The sequence below is a fragment of the Bombus vosnesenskii genome, unplaced genomic scaffold (genome assembly GCF_011952255.1).
Source record: "Bombus vosnesenskii isolate JDL3184/JDL3185 unplaced genomic scaffold, Bvos_JDL3184-5_v1.1 scf7180000016273, whole genome shotgun sequence".
In the NCBI taxonomy this organism is placed as follows: domain Eukaryota; kingdom Metazoa; phylum Arthropoda; class Insecta; order Hymenoptera; family Apidae; genus Bombus; species Bombus vosnesenskii.
Genome location: NW_022884342.1, coordinates 527,656 through 544,943, shown reverse-complemented (window position 1 = coordinate 544,943; position 17,288 = coordinate 527,656). Strand labels below are relative to the sequence as shown.

General features: G+C 43.5%; 1 protein-coding gene and 1 long non-coding RNA gene across 7 annotated transcripts in view; both read left to right on the top strand.

The window, feature by feature from the left end:
• Positions 1-6,165, top strand: part of LOC117242267 (homeotic protein antennapedia-like) — a 350,813-nt gene extending 344,648 nt beyond the window's left edge. For all 6 annotated transcript variants that reach the window (XM_033508807.1, XM_033508805.1, XM_033508806.1 and 3 more), the window contains exon 3: positions 5,703-6,165. In XM_033508807.1, the coding sequence (XP_033364698.1) occupies positions 5,703-5,956 (254 nt within the window). In that variant the 3' untranslated portion in view covers positions 5,957-6,165. The remainder of the gene's footprint in view (positions 1-5,702) is intronic.
• A 1,027-nt stretch (positions 6,166-7,192) lies between these two features.
• Positions 7,193-14,963, top strand: LOC117242269. Its single transcript, XR_004495212.1, has 2 exons — positions 7,193-11,789; positions 11,893-14,963. It is a non-coding gene; the product is annotated as an uncharacterized LOC117242269 (long non-coding RNA).
• Positions 14,964-17,288: the final 2,325 nt, after the last annotated feature.

Sequence of the window (17,288 nt, the reverse complement as noted above, 5' to 3'; positions counted from 1 at the left end):
TGAAATTCTGGAATATTTTAATATCAAGCAAGAATTTAATATCGGTTAAGAATTCGAGATTTTTAATATACAGGGTGGGCGGTAACTGGTAGTAGAAGCGGAAAGGGGGTGATTCTACGCGAAAAAAGAAGTCGAAAATGTAGAATAAAAATTTATAGAATAAAAAAAGAACGTCGATCGAAACACAACGATCTACAGTGAGGTCCGTTCCAACGAGACGCGATAAAGTGCAGGCGTACCGAGCCAAAATTCAAAGTGGATTTTCTCGAAAACGAAGCCTCGAACGAAAAATGTTTATTCTATATTTTCGACTTGTTTTTTCGCCTAGAATCACCCCCTTTCCGCTTGTACCGCCAGTTTACCAACCACCCCGTATATTTGCTTCATTCGTTATTCCTTATTCGTAAGATAACGCGTTAAAACACTTTCAGTTGTAATATATTTGCTTCATTTGTCGTTGCTTATTCGCCAGATAACGCGTTGAAACACTGTTGGCTCCTTCTAACTTTCATTACAAATTCTCTGTCGTGAATTTCAAGATTCCCAGTTACCTCTGACCTTATCATCGTCCCTTGCTGTTCGTCGCCAAGGCTCCTCTGCGATGCGCCAGCAGGTGTAAACGAAGGGGCCGGGGGGAGGGGGGACGATCGTAGACAAAGTGGGACAACCAGCAAATCCAATAATTTCCTCTTGTACAGATGCATACGTCGCATCGGGCCCATTCCCGCTGCTCATTATCTCGACCCTCCAGCGCTCTTCCCGGGGGCTTTCAGACTCCGTCGTCTCCTCGTCCGGTTCTGTCTGTTCGTCTGCGGTCGAAAGGCAAAAAAAAAAAAAAAAAAAAAGAAGGCGGAGGGGAAGAGGGAAGGCCTCCTATCAGATACTCTCAGCTCTCCTCGAGGGCTTCTAAGACCCCTCTATGAGTGTCAGTCGACTTGACGTTCTTCTTACTCCGGCGGCGACTTCTGTCGAATTCCTTTTTCTCTCGTCCTCTACGAGAGTGATCTTGGCGCAGGTGGCTGTTCCACGCTTAGGACGCTTCCACTTCGTCCAGTTTCCTCAGACGAGAATAATCGCGTGCGGCTTGTTCCACGTTCAGAGGAAGCTGAACTCGATAGTCGATAGAGCGAGTTGTCTCTGTCCTTGAAATATGCTTCTCTTTATCGGCGATTACCGAAGACGCGTGCAACGTCTACGGTTTTGTTTTTCGATCGCAGATGCAGGAAGTTCGCGAAGCTCGGAACGCGACCCGATGCATAAACAACCCACGAAATTCCTCAACGAAGTTCGTCTTGACTGCGTGGCGCGACCCCTACGCTCGGGCCATGCTGCCTGCCGGGGTCCTTCTGCCGGGGAAAAAAAACGACGCCTTCCCCCCCTCGCCGAGCGAAGAAAGTTCAACGAAAACAACGTGACATAAAGCAGCCTAGGACGGAAATACAAAAAGCAAGACGGATTGCCGGGCTTAAAATATATGGAGAGTCAGACAGACGCGAGTCGGGGAACCGGCTGCAACTTCGATCACGTGTTCAGGATTAAAGAGACGCGCGCTATTTCCACGTAAAGGTTCAGCACAGTTGCTGTACTTCGCTCGAAATCCAGCAACGTGTTTAGGCAACATTTTTCCCTCGCCGATATATTGCCACACCTATTACAACATACTAACGGCAACACAGTTGAATGAATCGGACCGATGCGACTGAATCTTCGAAATACCCGTTCTGGAAGGTTTTCCAAGGTGGTTCACCGGATTCCACGCAATTAATCTGAACCTCTGTCAGCGACGTGGACCGGTCATATAATCCGAGAGGCTCGTGTAGCGAGAGTCTGGTGTAGGGAGGCAGCAGCAGAGAGAGAGAGAGAGAGAGGGGGGGGCGAGCGATAAAATTAATGGGATATCTAGGGTATCTAATCGAAGAGCATTTCAAGGCCTGGCCTTAAGGTGGCCACGTAAAGCTTAGCTTAATTGGGCAGCGAGTGGTGGCCGCGCCTTATTAGCGGGTTACAACATCCGGCTAGCTGTTCATCTGAAAAGTCCTGCATGTATCCTGCGGCGGGTCTGAAAGACCAGTCGGTCCGCAGAGAAGCAACAGAGTAGGAGAGGAACAGACGGAAGGTGAAAGAGAGAGAAACAGAGAAGCGGAGCAACTAGCCTATAATAAGCCGTACGGTTGTGTACGTTCTGTTCTGTTCCGTTCCGTTCCTTCATGCTGCGCCAGTGAAGGCAGACCCATAAATCTCTCGGGCATACTCCAGGGGACATTTGATCCTTGCGTAACCCAACGCCGTTAATTTATTGCCCCGCGTTTAAAGTCACCTCCGTCCGCGAGAGAGCAACGGCTACGCCGCCATCGGAACGCCGGTTCAGCATAAACCGACGGTTGTGGCTAGCTTTTCTTGTTATCGACCTCTTTAACACGCCCTACACTCTGCTTCATTCGCAACATCCATCCTTCGATGGAGAAAATATTCCTGTTCGCGGCATCGTTACATCGGAATCGAGGTTGCCCAGACCTTGCGATACATCGTCGTTTCAGCCGTTCGATGCGTTCCTCCTTCTCGCGATATTCCATTAGGAAAGAAAATCTCACACCCTCGCTATCATCTACATCGTGTTTCCCACGACGCGTTCGTACAATGAAAACGCCATTAATTTCTTTTCAGCCGGCAAGAATGTATACCGGTGATTAATTCGCCGGAGATGTTGCGCCTTGATAACGCTTTCACACCGTTTTCCAAGCACTCGGCTGCGCGAATACAATTCAAGCATTTAGTATCGCAGCCTACGTTTGATATCTTCGTTCGAGGAGCAGGAAAAAGCAAAGGGAATATTCGTCCAACATTCACCGTTCTACAGAACAATTCAACATTAGACAGTCCGTGACAGTCAACTTTAGACAGTAGCTTCCATCGTTCATCTGTTTGCTAAAACTACCCTTATATCGTTTGTTGTGATTTGCCACGTGGTCGTTCAATGAACGTGCATCGTTATCCTTAGAACCTTCACTGCAATGTGTTTTCCTTGTCGTTGCAGGTCGAAAATTCGAATAGCTTCTTTTTCCATAAGTTGTACAGTTTACAAGCCCCCGGTTAAAGTTTCTGTTCACGTTGGCCATCGAACGTCCGTTTAATTAAGCTCGCATGTTCGACAAAAAAAAATTGCGATGTCTAATTCAACGGGCGGACAGGGCCTAATCAAGATTCGAGTCTTCGCCGCTGCGATCGATCGACTGCGGAACAGACAGCTGCATACGTAAGTCGAGAGGATATTGCCAATATCCTTGCGCTATCTTGTTATTAGGATAACAGTTACTCGCGCCAGTTTTAAGCTTATCCTTCGTTTCTGATTTGCATGACGTCGTAAGAAGGCGTTAGTACCTAAACAAATGTAGAAGCTTTACTATCTGCTTTACTTCAATTTCGAATGCAATCCACGCTAATGACAAATTATACTTAAACCGAGACATCCTCCTTTGCTATTTGGCATTCTTCGTTAGAGAAATCTGAGTGGTCGATCTGCGTCGCATTTAATGCCTTCTGTGGCATTCGCTAGCCACGTGAACGTTCGAGGATTCTCCCGCAATTAGGCAACGAGAGTGTTATCGATAAAGAGGCAGGAACTAATCGGCACGGACCAGGTCGAGCGTGACTCGACACCATTTCATTATTCCGTGAACGCTTTGATGATCTTCTGGGTTAGACGGCGTACACCGTGTTCAAGAGGCACCTTCATTAACCGGCTGACGAATGAACATTAATAAGCCGGGCTTCCAAGTGGAGGCGCGTTCGCGCGCGACTCATCAGCCTCTTTGATGAAACCCGAGATCTATGTTTATCCCGGGCATCCTTTGATTGGCTTGGCTAGGACTCCAATTTTGCGGTTTCGAACACGCCACGGCGTGCAAACTCGTCGTTGATTGCCCCGGCGTCTGCAAATTGGGCATCAAAGAATGTAGGTAATATTAGAAAGTTTAATTCTAATGTATTTTTAAAAGCTCCGACGAAGAAGACGAGTGTTTAAGATACGAGGAGGATTGCCAGCAAAAACTGTAGGCTGCGATGCGGAGTAATTGTTGGCCAACAGGCAGCGGATCGGAGGAAGCTAGGCGAAATGGTTAAAAGTTATAAGAAAACGTTAGAGATTGGTATGTTGTTAATTTGAGAGCGTAGCCCGAGGGAGAGAGAGAGAGAAAGAGAAGGAGGAGAGCAGGGCATGTTCCCAGAGTTTCTCTCCTTCCCTTGGCGCGCTGCTCTTGGTCCGGTCGAGCAACGCTTGGAACCCTCCAAGAGAACAGAATCTCCTCTTTCTCTCTCGCTGTGGAGGAGAGAGTCGCCATCCGTCTTCATCGGCCGACAGCGCGACGGGCGGCGTTTGCCTCGAATGCTCACCAAGGAGTTTTCTTCTTCTTCTTCTACTCCTCCTCGTACTCCACCTCCTCCTGCTCCTCTTCCTTCTGCTCCTTCTCTTCTCGCTGCTGCTCATCCCTTCGCCCCCTCTTCTTTTTTCTCTGCCTCGTACCACTCTGAAATATTCTCCTTTTGCCCTCTTGCACTCGTGTGGCAACAGCTAACCTAACCCTTTGAGATTATGCCTGGCGAGAGAGTATGCATACACATGTACGTGGCCAGCACGCACACACCAATATAAACACGGACACGCGGTCCCAGACGTTGCTTCCATACAGAGTCCAGCTGGTTTTCTGTGTACGTCCGCGCTTCTTCTCCCTTTCCCTTGCTCCCTTGGCAAGTACAATTAATATTCTTGTTCGGGATTCGTGTACCGCCACACCGAGCGCAGATCATGTCACGGATATCTGTAAGGTATCTATCATACGCGGAACTGCGCCTACGAACCGGCGGCCGAGAGCTTTTTCTTCGTTGGACGGACATTTTTGTTTCGTCCGGAGCCCGTAAAAACTTTCCCGCGTGCCGAAGCAGGTTGCAGGCCGTGGCGTTCATTAAATATCTCAGATTGCGGCCTCCAGCTCTGCCTGCCGGAGTATACGCGCCGCTAACGAAGCCTCCGTGTCTCCCATGATCCTCTTTCCCTATGCCATGGCTGTTTCCAATGGATCGGAATGTCGCTGAACAGTAGAATTCGCCAATTCTTCTATTTCTTTCCTCTTTCTTCAGTTTTTCTTTAGGATCGCACTGCAACAAACGTAGATAGTACAGAAGTTACTCTTTAAACCGAGTTCGAATTGTTCTGAAGAGGTTAGGATTGCACCTAATTGCTGTGTACAGAGTTCCTCAGTAGCAGGATGATTAAAAAAGAACTAGTCCTACTAATCGGACAACACTGGTACTGGCTTACGGTGGTCTACTTACGTTTCAACGAGAAACCAAGTTTCTCGGAACGACGTGTAAAGTAGATGGCGCGCATAACGCTCGAGCATCGTACGACCAGTTTTGAAATCACAGTACGTTTCAAGGGTAATTCGCTTGCACATGCATGCGCGGAGTGTGTGCGAAATAAAGAGGAGGAATAAAAAGGAAGAAAAAGCGACGCGTGTTCGATCGTAGGATCAAGGACGCGAGTTGGTCTACATCCAAGCTGCTCGCGAGAGACCTGGCGGTGAAGGAAACCGATACGTAGCCTCGATTCACGCCAGATCTCTGACGAGTATATATTCGTAGCTAGGGAAAAAGGAGGAGAAACGCGAGACTAACGAGGAATCTGCGCGGTGATTTCCATGTTTCAGAGAGGAAACGAGGCCGGCAAACGTACACCCGATACCAAACCCTCGAGCTGGAGAAGGAGTTCCACTTCAACCGATACCTGACCAGGCGGCGGCGCATCGAGATCGCGCACGCACTCTGCCTGACGGAACGGCAAATCAAAATCTGGTTCCAAAACAGACGGATGAAATGGAAGAAGGAGAACAAGACGAAGGGCGAGCCGGGCTCGGGCGACGGCGACACTGAAATCTCGCCGCAGACATCGCCGCAGGGTTGAGAGATCCCCGAGGAGTGGAACTTCCAAAGAGGTCTCATCTCTCTCAGGGTCGTTAATACCTTGTTTCCAGCACTACCTCCTCCCCCTACACATACATACACATATAAACACATCTGCCCCTGCCAGCCCCGTCAGACCCCATGCTAGCCCCCCGCCCCCGCCCCCAATGCAAGCATCTCCAAATATCAAAGCCCCCAAAACACCCACACGCCCAGCCCACCCCAAGCCAAGCCAAGCCAAGCCAAGCCAACCCAACCCAACCCAACCCACCATCACCCCACTCATACAGCAATGACGCTTATTTTGTCGTGTTAATCAAGTTGCTCGTACCAAAAAAGGAGAGGACAACGTAAGAGGGATAAACGGGATAGTAGAGACGATCGTGGAAGAGAAATGGACGTTGCCGACAGTGTGGATAGAAGTGAAGACGTGAACGGAACGATGACAAAGGGATGAAAGGATAAGGAGCGAGATTGCGCGCGCGCGAGAGACAGAGAGAGAGAGAGGGAGAGGGTAGAAGAAGAGGAAGAGGGAAGGGAATGCGAGAGATAAGACGAGGAGGTTCGAGTGGAAGAAGGAGCAGGTGGGGACATGGAACCGAGCGAAAGGAAGGAAAAGGAAAGGAAAGGAAAGAGAAGAACCGGACACACGAACGAGTCGGATGAAGATTTATAGGGACGCGCGATCTTCTAATAATCACGTGGTGGAATGTCGAAGAAAACGGTGAAGAGGCAGAGGAATTGGATCGGATCGGAGGAAAACTGGATCACATGCTAATCAGAACCGCGTTAACCTCTATTACATTTAATCGAATGTAATTGTACTAAAGCCTATAATGCTAGAGATAATTTGGCAGAGAAAGAACGACAGAGAGAGAGAGAGAGAGAGAATGTGCATGTGTGTATGTGTGGAAAAAAGAGCGAGAATGAGCGAGAAAGGAGAGGAACAAATATACGTACTTTAAAACGCGAGTGTCATGAAAGTTGCGAATCGGTCCTTGTAATTGTATAGTAGAGTATGAATGAGCGCCTGTGAAAACGTCTAAAGTGATATATATATATATATATATATATATATATATATATATGCGTGTGTATATATATGTGTGTATATATATATACATATAAATATATATAATATATATACACACGCATATATATATATATATGCGTGTGTATATATATGTGTATATATATATATATATATACATATAAATATATATAATATATATAAAAAAAAGCAAAGAGAGCGAAAACGCGTGGTATGGAAATTTTAGCGAGCGAATGAGGATGACGAGCGAGCGAGCGATGGTTTCATGGATTAAACGTTGTATTCGCGTGGAAAAGAAATTATCCGTTAGGAAAACGTTTTATTATTTATTCTCTTACACGTCGTACACGCGTAGAGTTCGTAGTGCGATTAGGTGGTAAAATGAAAGAAAACTAGCGGAAGAAGTGGACGGTCGTCCAGTCGTGTCTCTATTTAGCGAGTAGATGAACGGTTTAGTGTTCTTTAGAAGATCGTTTAGATAGGTTTTTCTCTATAATACCGCGGTGGCTCAGCGAGGGTTATTTAGTAATCGCGAACGTGCCAAGTGTGATCTTCGAATGTGTGTTTCTCCAGTGCCGGCAGGATTCGATATGGAAATGCGGAGATGAAGAGAGCACGGAATGCGGAGGAAGTTCCGGTAGAACGGCTGCACACTTAACGTTATCTCTGGTTAGAGAACGAGGTTGCGAATGGACTGAACAGAGAGGATGGAGCGAGGGGAAAACATCGATGCGATATTCGATTACGTTGTCGTGAAGCCAGTGAAATACCAGTGTGTGCTTGTAACGCAATCCGTTAAATTCCAGTGATATTACGGTGGTGATCGATCGATTTGCCAGTAGTCTTGGCCAATCGCGAATACGTCGAACGAAACGGGGGATCCTTTTCTGCGGAAAGTGTGCTGATCGAATGAATGAAAACAGTGCTGTTAGGAGTGCGGTGGCCTCCGCCGGAGCAGACAGAATCGAATCGACTTGACATTTCTTCATCAGTGTGGTCGTAAGGTCAGTTAAAACATTCTATGCTTACTTGCACTTTCGTGTATGTATGTTTTTGTCTCATCATTGTTCCAATCTTCTCCTCTTTAAGTATTCCGTCATTTTCTTCCAACTGTTTATTTACAATTATTATCTCGAGTTTATTCTTTCGATCGTATACTGCTTGAAGAACATGTCAAAATGAAGAACCATCTTTGTTTATTCTCGTCGGGTGCGTAGCTAAAAGATTACGGGTAATATATCGCTGTGTATTATAATTATACATTTTTTTTTTCTTCGCAAGCAAAAATACCGCGGCTACTTGAGTAAAAAGGTGTTTCCCAACAGTCCGGACCGATTGTGTCAACAGACAAATTAGCTTTCTTGTTATAAATATACTTTTTGCTACTTTTCTTATGTCCAAGATACAAACTGCATTTCGATTTAGAGGAGAGATTTATAATGTTTACTGTTCGAATATATTACAGTATACTTAAGAAAATCGCGCATTTTGTTGCAAACACCTTTCATCAACGTAGATGACGCGTCCAAGTATTTAAAAAAAAAAAAAAAAACGTTTTGCGTATTTACGCAACAGTATTTGCGTTCGCCTTGTAAATATTCGAAGCAACGGTGAAAAAATGTAACTCTTATCAGATAGATCCTTGATAGAACCAAAATTCGAGGGATCTTCAGGGGCGAGTGACCATTAAAAATTTACTACTGCTCCGCGAGATACGAGGCCAAGTTACCAAGTGATGTAATTCGTAACATATTTTTGGAATAGGATGCTTTCGGCATGAAACCGCTTGGCACCTTAACAGCGATTCTAGGAAGCAGAGCTGTCGATCGAAAACGCTATCCTGATCCGCTCATGGTTCAAAGCATCCATCTCTCTTTCGAGTAAAAAAGATATTCAAAAAGAGTAGAAATGAAAATTCAACAGCATCTTCGTAGTTTCTTCGAAAGGCCGTACTGTTCCAGTTTATTATATGTTCAATCAAAATTTTTATTCGTGCATATCTGAAGAAATTATTCCCCTGAAACAAAGATACAAAATCAAAATGGCTTCTTCATTTATTTGCAAGCAAGTAAAAAGATTTTCAAATGAAATTTAGCAGATTTTATCCTTTTAGTATTGTTATTAATGCACGGTCACTAGTCACATGTTTGAACGCATGTCCACTGTGGCCCTGGTTTTCTTTCCTTGCATGTTTGTTGAAATGTAAAACGAAGTCTATTCAAATGTTCGCGCCCATAGAAACTGCGTTAAGTGTGCCAAGCAGTGGCCAAACGCACCATCTGTCCGGGCCGGTCGATAAAAATGCTTGCGATCGATGACGGATCGATAACGCCGGATCGTGACCTGGCCGATGACATCATCGTGTCTATCTATCGGGCCGAGGACACGTCGGAGAACTCTGCCGCGGCGAATTCTTGTGCTGTGTTGTAAAACTTAGATCGACATAATTTAGTTTATACCTTGTATACACGCAATTTAATGATATACGTAATAAACGATAATTAACGAATACGTAATAATGTATAAACGATGACGACGATGAAAAGGCGGTATTTAAATGAAATGGACAAAAACAGAAAACGATAAAAAAAGAGAGGGGGAAGGTAAAGAAGAATATAAATGTACATAGGAGGAAATAATCTGGGGATTTCGCGAAATCTCGTTTACATGTAGATCGCACGGGTTCGAAGAATGTTCCCGTGGGACGCGAAACGATGTCCCGCGAACTTTCTTCCGGCCCGTCCTCGCATTAATGGGCAAAAATAAAAAGGAGGAACGATGATCATGAAAAAGAAAAAAAATGGAAAAAAATCGGAGATATATGAAACTGATATACGTAATACATGGTCCAGCTCGCGCACGCGCATCGATTGGGCACCGGCCGGCCTTTCTTTCTCGAGAGATTTATTTATATATAACTTTTTGTCCTTGAGGAGCAACGAACTGTGAAAAACGGAAGATCGTCGACGATCGCTCGCTGTCTTTTGCGGACAGTTGTTCTTTTTTCGGGGAGAAGCGTCGAAACCCGTATGTTTACGGTCAGAGGTCGTGATTCTAAATTGCTCGGGCAAATTGGCGTCAATTAAGCTCGATAGCCCGTTGAGGGCCTCCGCGTCGTTGTCGGTATATGGGTTTTCGTGAAAGTTTTAACGAAAGAGGAACACCGGCGATAAATAACAAATCTTTGATTCTTGTTCCGATCTACTTACCTCGGATTATTGGCATATCGTTTTTACCTTTATGTCATTTCATTGTTCGATTATGTCCAGGTCAGGTAGTCGTATAATTTTGCGGGTTAGGATAGGATTATCTTTGTTTTAACGTTTACATCGAAAGTTATTTATAAAAAGATACTTATATATACTTTTTGTATTATGTTTGTTATTGCGTTTAACGCAAACTGTCACGCTTCGTTTGTTTAATCATTAAATATTTCCAAAACATGTATTTATAGCATATGTACATCCAACTGTCAACCATGAATATTTTTGTTTCGCCGTCTTCTCACCAGTAGCTCTGTCTGTCGATCGACATCGATATCGATTAGTTGTTCTTTGTCATTCGATTCAGTTTTCGACTCGCACGTCACGTTGGTTAGCAAATTTTTTCCCTTTCTTGTCGAAAAATAAACTGTCTCCTTCTGTGTTGTTGATCACAATGTTTGCGATAAATCGATTAATCTTATACGATTGGGATATTGTTTTTACGCGTTTCGCGGTAGATAAGTGAGACATGTGTTAATTCTGACTGCATTAATCAGTGATACCATCTATGTAGGCCAGGTAATGGCCGACATTGAAGCGTAGGGTGCGGCTTTCGAGACAAAGGAGGTATTTATTACTCTTGCATCATAGTATCAACTGTTACGACACGGTGGTCAACAGTGCAGGCGAAATTTCACGCATAAATGCCTGCTTGACAAACCGTTTTCGCAGGGGCTTCTCGCCGGGCACTACATAGGTTAGCTACATTAATTCTCGTTGAATGTTTAGTTGATTGGCAAAAACACGTTCACATTGTTGTGTCTCAATTCATGGCAGAGCATATGTTCATAGCAGTAGGTCAAATCAATCGATCAGAAATTTTCTTATTACCGTTCTTGCTTATTCAAGGTCCTGCTGGGTGTGTAGGGACAAGAAAAATTTGTTTGGTCTTTATTGGTAAATTTATCACCGGTATTTCTCTTGCCAACGATCATTCGTGACACGTGGAAAAACAGAATTGTGCAATAATTACGCGTCACCGTTTAACACACGCGTTACTCAGAGTTCTATATTTATTTAATCACCCGTCGTTTAGGTAAAATGCAATTTTGGACGAAAGGGATAAACACAAAGATTTTTCTAAAAGAAAAAAAGAAAATCAGTGAACGTCATGAAGTTTGTTACATGCCGCGAGCGATCGCCGTGAACGCCAGTTTAGCTTAAAGTGAAAATTTTGTATCCATCGGATAGCGAACACACACTACTACTTATATAGAGTAAATATATATGTATAAATGCGGCAAAAAAAGAGAGCTAAGGCGGAAAAGTGAATTCCTAGCGTTAACTGGAATGTGTAAAATGCAAATTATATATTTTATCTTTACTCTTATATAGTCGCGTAAAAATTAAACAGATATACGTAATTTAAACAAGAGTGAAAAAGAAAGAAAGAGAAGAAAGATGCGAGAGTACCGTGATTGTGTGTAGAGGTAAAGCGAAGAGGCAAGAGGATTAAGTGGAAGGGAGTGAAGTTAGGAGGAAGAGAAAAATAACGATAGCAACATGTGCGTACGTACGAAGTGAGTCACTAAGCTAGCGCTTAATCGATAAGGTTAACGTCTAAAGCCTAAGTCTTAAGATGATAATTAAATAGAATTAAGGAAACGGGCATATCGGTTGCAGCGGGCGGGGGCGATGGTCATGGAAAAAACGAAAGAAACATCTGGTCGAGAAAGTACTTTCGGTCGCCGTTCTATGTACCATGGGCAATGCGCAATTAAGTAACTAGCGTGGGGTTTGCGATCGTGTATATAGTCAGTGTCTATTTGGGGAGCTCGCAGACACCACCTATCGGATAAAGGATTTAAAACGCTTGACAAGAAATAAGCAGCTTTTGGTATCCTCCATATTAATGTAGTAGTACCGCGTAATATTTATTGTTACCATATTGCGTGTAGCAAAATGGATTTTCTTTTGTTTCCAATAATCGCCCAATAAATATTTTTTACTACATATATCGTGCGTGATTCAATAGAAATCTATAGGTACGCTCTAAACAATCGTTGTTATTGTTTTAATATGATATTAACTTGTGAAATTCGACTTTCAATGTATATACTTACGATAGTACGAGGGATACTGTTGGATATATTTATTATATATTTTGAAGCTCATTCTTCCACTGGCTTACAATGTTCTTAAGCAGTTCGGTACGAAAAACTATATTATAATTGGCAAATAATTATAAACCACGTCCTCGCACGCCCATGCGCCGAAGAGTTCCTGACTACCTGTCAGTCTCCAGACAGGTGTCGTTAGTTTCGTATACCTTTCTAGGTACTGTATATCTATCAAAATATGTAAAGAGAAAAAGGAAGGGTAGTCCATCGCCTCTCTACTTCAGTCAAAGCGAAATCCATTACTCCGAGTGCTGTAACTTAAAAACGTTCATCATGCTGTACAATTCAATTAACCGTCTTTTATACGATACAAACGAAAACATAAAAAAAAAAAATGGACTGACAGCCAAAACGAAAACACAATTAAAAATGGATTCACTACTTCATATCGGTAAAATAGAGGAAAATTTGCTACGCTCGATAAGGACATACGCGCCGTGATATCCTTAGACTTCTGTTTAATTACGTCGCTTTAATCGGTGTTTTTCTTTTATTTTTTTTATTTTTATTTTTAAAAATGATCGTTGTATAGAAGTTGAGTACTTACGCTTTCGCCCAGCGTCGTATCGTCTGAATAAAGATGTCTGAATTAGATGTCGCGTTTAAAAATCTGGCTCGACGACTCGCTCACTATACATTCAACGCATTTGTAAATATACAGGTAATTGTAAAGTAACGGGTATTGATTTTTCCGGCTGCAATTTGAAAAGTCGTCGTCATTGTTTCAGAAAAATGTTTTTCCAATTCAACGAAAAGTTTCCTAGAACGCGCGGTCTCGTTCATAATAATTCCGCTGTGTGAAGACTGATAGACCCGGTGTAACACGCTACGAAAACGTTGTTTTACACGATAACAGTTTAAAACGTATCCGATTAAAATAGTATTGCGAGGTTCGTGTGCTACGGATAGAATTTCGCGCATCTCGAGGTCGTCATTTAGAGAATTGATTCAAGGTTTTTTACTTCTAAAAAAAAAAATTCTATCGGGGAAGAAAAATAAGAACAATAGTACTTATCGAGGGTGGTGCGATTTTTGTTGAAACGCGGCGATGTAAGTCCTGTGTCACGGGCCACGCTGTTACAAGAGAAGCATTGTAAATAATTCCACGCGAACGAAATGGACGCATCGACGAGGTTTTTTTTATCGGCGGGGCAATGTGAAAGGCGACGTCTGACGTCGTGGCATTGAATCGCGAGCCGCGACCACTGTATACGATACCGCGTAGGTAAAGTAGGTACCTGTTTAATAGACTAAAAGGATTACAAAGTAATGGTAGCAGAGAACTAATTAATTACTATTTATTGATACGGTACTGTAACGATATACGAGCAACGCCATGGCATACGGACGATTCGACCACCTCCGATGGTCTGATTGCCTGTAACCGTGACGAGGAAAATAGAGTAAAAGGATGACAATATTATTAAGAGCTGCCACGTTGTCGTCCCCAGATGTATGTACTTGTGATCGCTCCAGTGTGTAGAGCTCTTATGCTTTGTTTTCAATAAAATCTCGAAAAACGATGAACATCGCATTTTCTAGATATCTATTCCACATTTGTAGACTTCTCTCTATCATTATCTGTATTTATAGATATCGATACTTACGGATACCTATATTCACAGATTCATCCGTGCAAGTAGCTCGTACCAATGCGATTTTATGAATACAGCTTAAGATATCGTAGTACTGGAATTATGTACGTCATCTTCTTTTTCGCTACATCGACTGCACACTCGAGCCATCAGTGTTACGTGGACACATTGCTCCGACCGAACCGGTGGAACATTCATGTACATGTTATATTGTACAAGAACATATTACACACGTACACACACAACAACCGCGCACGGACGCACGTACACACATACGCAGCAGTACACGCCCAACACACAAAAAAGACCGGGTACAACGCATTCGTTTGAAGCGGGTACGCGCGATGCGGAAGAAAAAAAGAGAAACACATTTAGATAGGGGTGCGCCTACAGGCCGAAAAATATGTAGGCAACACCACTTTACCGAAGTATAAGTGGAAAAGATGATATAAATAAAATAAATCTATATATATATATATATATATATATAAATTATATATATTTAAATATAAATATGAAATATAAATATAAATATAAATATAATAGTATTACGAATTACGATAAACGTATATAATTATTTTGTAGTGTCCTGCATTATGTAAACTAAATGTACACATGAGAGGAAAAAAAATGTATGTCAGCGAACGATGTTGATTATAATGATAACGATGATGATAACGACGATGACGACGATGACGACGATGACGGCGATAATGATGGCGATGATGGTGACGACGATTACGATAATAACGATACGATTGCAATGACGAACGATATGCACGCGAATGAACTATGTATTATGAGTAATGACAGCGACGATGACGATGGGAAACGATAATAGTATTATACGCTATCATGTCGACAAGTCTAAACCGTATTGTATTATATTATATAAGAGTCTGTCCATATTAATAATAATTATATTAATTATAATAGCTGTGTTTGAAATCGAGAAATAAATTGTGGTTGAATATGAAAATCAAAGAGTGTGTGAAGCTCGGTTTTCGGGCAAACACGGATCATCCGGGATGTGTATGGTTTTCTCTCCTTCAACTTTCGTTTCTACGTCCGACCGAACTTTATCGATCGAATATACGCGGTTGAAAGCAGTCACGTGGACCGTTGCTTGGGATCGTTCGACCCGGCTTCGCGAGATTCATCGTACCTTCGTGTGTGCATCGTCCTTTCTCTCTTTTCCATTAATTAACCGATTGATAGAACTTCATCGATTGTTTTATTTTAATGTCAGCAGCGAGTATATAATTACGCTACTGGTTTTAAAGTTCGAGACCGTGTTCATGATCATTGTATCTTGGAATATGGCAGACAAATAGCTATAATTACCATCTGTCATTTTACAACGCCTTAATAATCATCATGAGACGTCATTAAATTCATCAGCCATATATCTCGTAACTTAAACGATACACCAAATCACGATAAGATATAGAGACGAGTTCGACGATCGTATTAACTAATGTCCCTCGTTGTAATTAAATTGAAATTAGAACGATCGGATAATCATCGCCGGAGGGTGGCCTCGAATTCCGATGATCGATAACCATACGTAGCTCTAATTCGTGGCATGTGACGTATTTGGCAAGGTGGTGCCGGAACGATGTTCGAATTCGGGTCGATCGGCTGCACGTCTTTCACGGTCGAACGAAAATATCGGCGGTTCGCCGCTACGCCACTGGGACCCTTCGAAAAGGTTGCCCGGTAACCCGAAGGTTGCATTTATACGAATTGTGGCGGAAGGAACCATTGTATAATCCAAGATGGCCTCCACCTCGGAGAGGATTATTATTGGCTAATACGAGGCAAGAGGCTCCGCCTTGGCTCACGGCTCGTGACGGGATGATTTATTGGGATTTCTGTCTGTTCGCCCCTGCGCTGCAACGAACATACCGTGTGCCTAGCTTCTAGGAGGCCGGTACGCCTGGAACACCGCGATATTGGATTTCGACATTTCGCCCAACTGCAGCAGTAACAGCCCGCGGATTTCTTCTATACGTCGTATAGATGTCTCTATTCTCGCTTTGTCCACGTGGAATTCCATGTGTCTTTGCCTGACCTAATTTCCCCTTCCTATTTCAGCGCTGCTTTACTCCATCGCTCTTTCGTTCGATCCGCTAATGAAATTTTCGACGAAGATTACCTCGCCCAGCTTCTGCAGTTCCAGCTTTGTTGATATTTGATATAGCATGGTGAAATAATTTGATCCAGCTGCTAGGCGCCAAACTATGTATATACGTAAGTGGAAATTCGAAGGCTCGATGCAGTCGTTCTTGAGTTACGAGTGCAATCGAGAAGTGGGTGAAGATCAAACAAGCGTGTCGACTCGAACGTCTGTCAGGTCAATTGACGGTTTGCCTCCTTTCGTTATTTATGGTCAAGGACGTTCTGCCAAGTAGAGTCGCTCGTATAAACTCGCCGCTAGGTCATTAGACCATCCAAATCTGCTTGACGAACTGACATCCACTGAACGTAAGAAATCTGTTTCAAAGAACAGTACCTAACGGTAAGTATTCATTCGTCTAATTAACTCTGCGTGACAAACAAACGAGAAATAAAATAAAGAACTAAACAGGATCTTAAAACATGCACTCGGTACGTTTAAAATATCAACAATGAATTGTCAAAGTAAATTGAACTGAGTAATTCCCACTTTCGACCATTCACAACGCTGTCTCGTCAACTCCTGAACATTATCAAGCACGTGAAACAGAATCGTCATCGAGTGAGTATTAAAGAGCGTCCGTAACGTAAGAGGAGGAAATGCACGTGCTGACCTTTGCCAATTCCGTTGTTGCAGGTGCATCCAGGTTGCAACGTAGAAGGGTGGGGGAGCGAAGAAGAAGGAAGATGGAAAGGACGGAAAAGAAAGAGACAGACGGATAGACGGACGAGGAGGAGGAGAAGTGTGAGGCGGTCGAGTGAAGAGCCGGCAAGATAGAGGGGCTCGGCGGGAGGATGGCGGTCAGAATTTATGGCCGCTTTATCACTTTACCGGCCTTGCCGCGTCTCCTTTAGCCGCGAGGAGGGCAGGATCTCACGATGAACTTTGGCACTCGACTCCGCCGCACTCGACGAACGGTGAGCCCCTCTAACTTTCTTGTTTACTCGCGTTTCGCCGAAGAGAGATTACGCGTACACCTGTTTCCTCTTTCACCCTTTCCCAGTATCCTACAACCGAATCAGACACCGCTTGGGAATGGAAATTGCCTGCTGATGATTACACTGAGTTTTAAACCGGGTCATCGAGGGTGCACGAACTGTGAGCAGTTGTTTCATAAATTTGGTA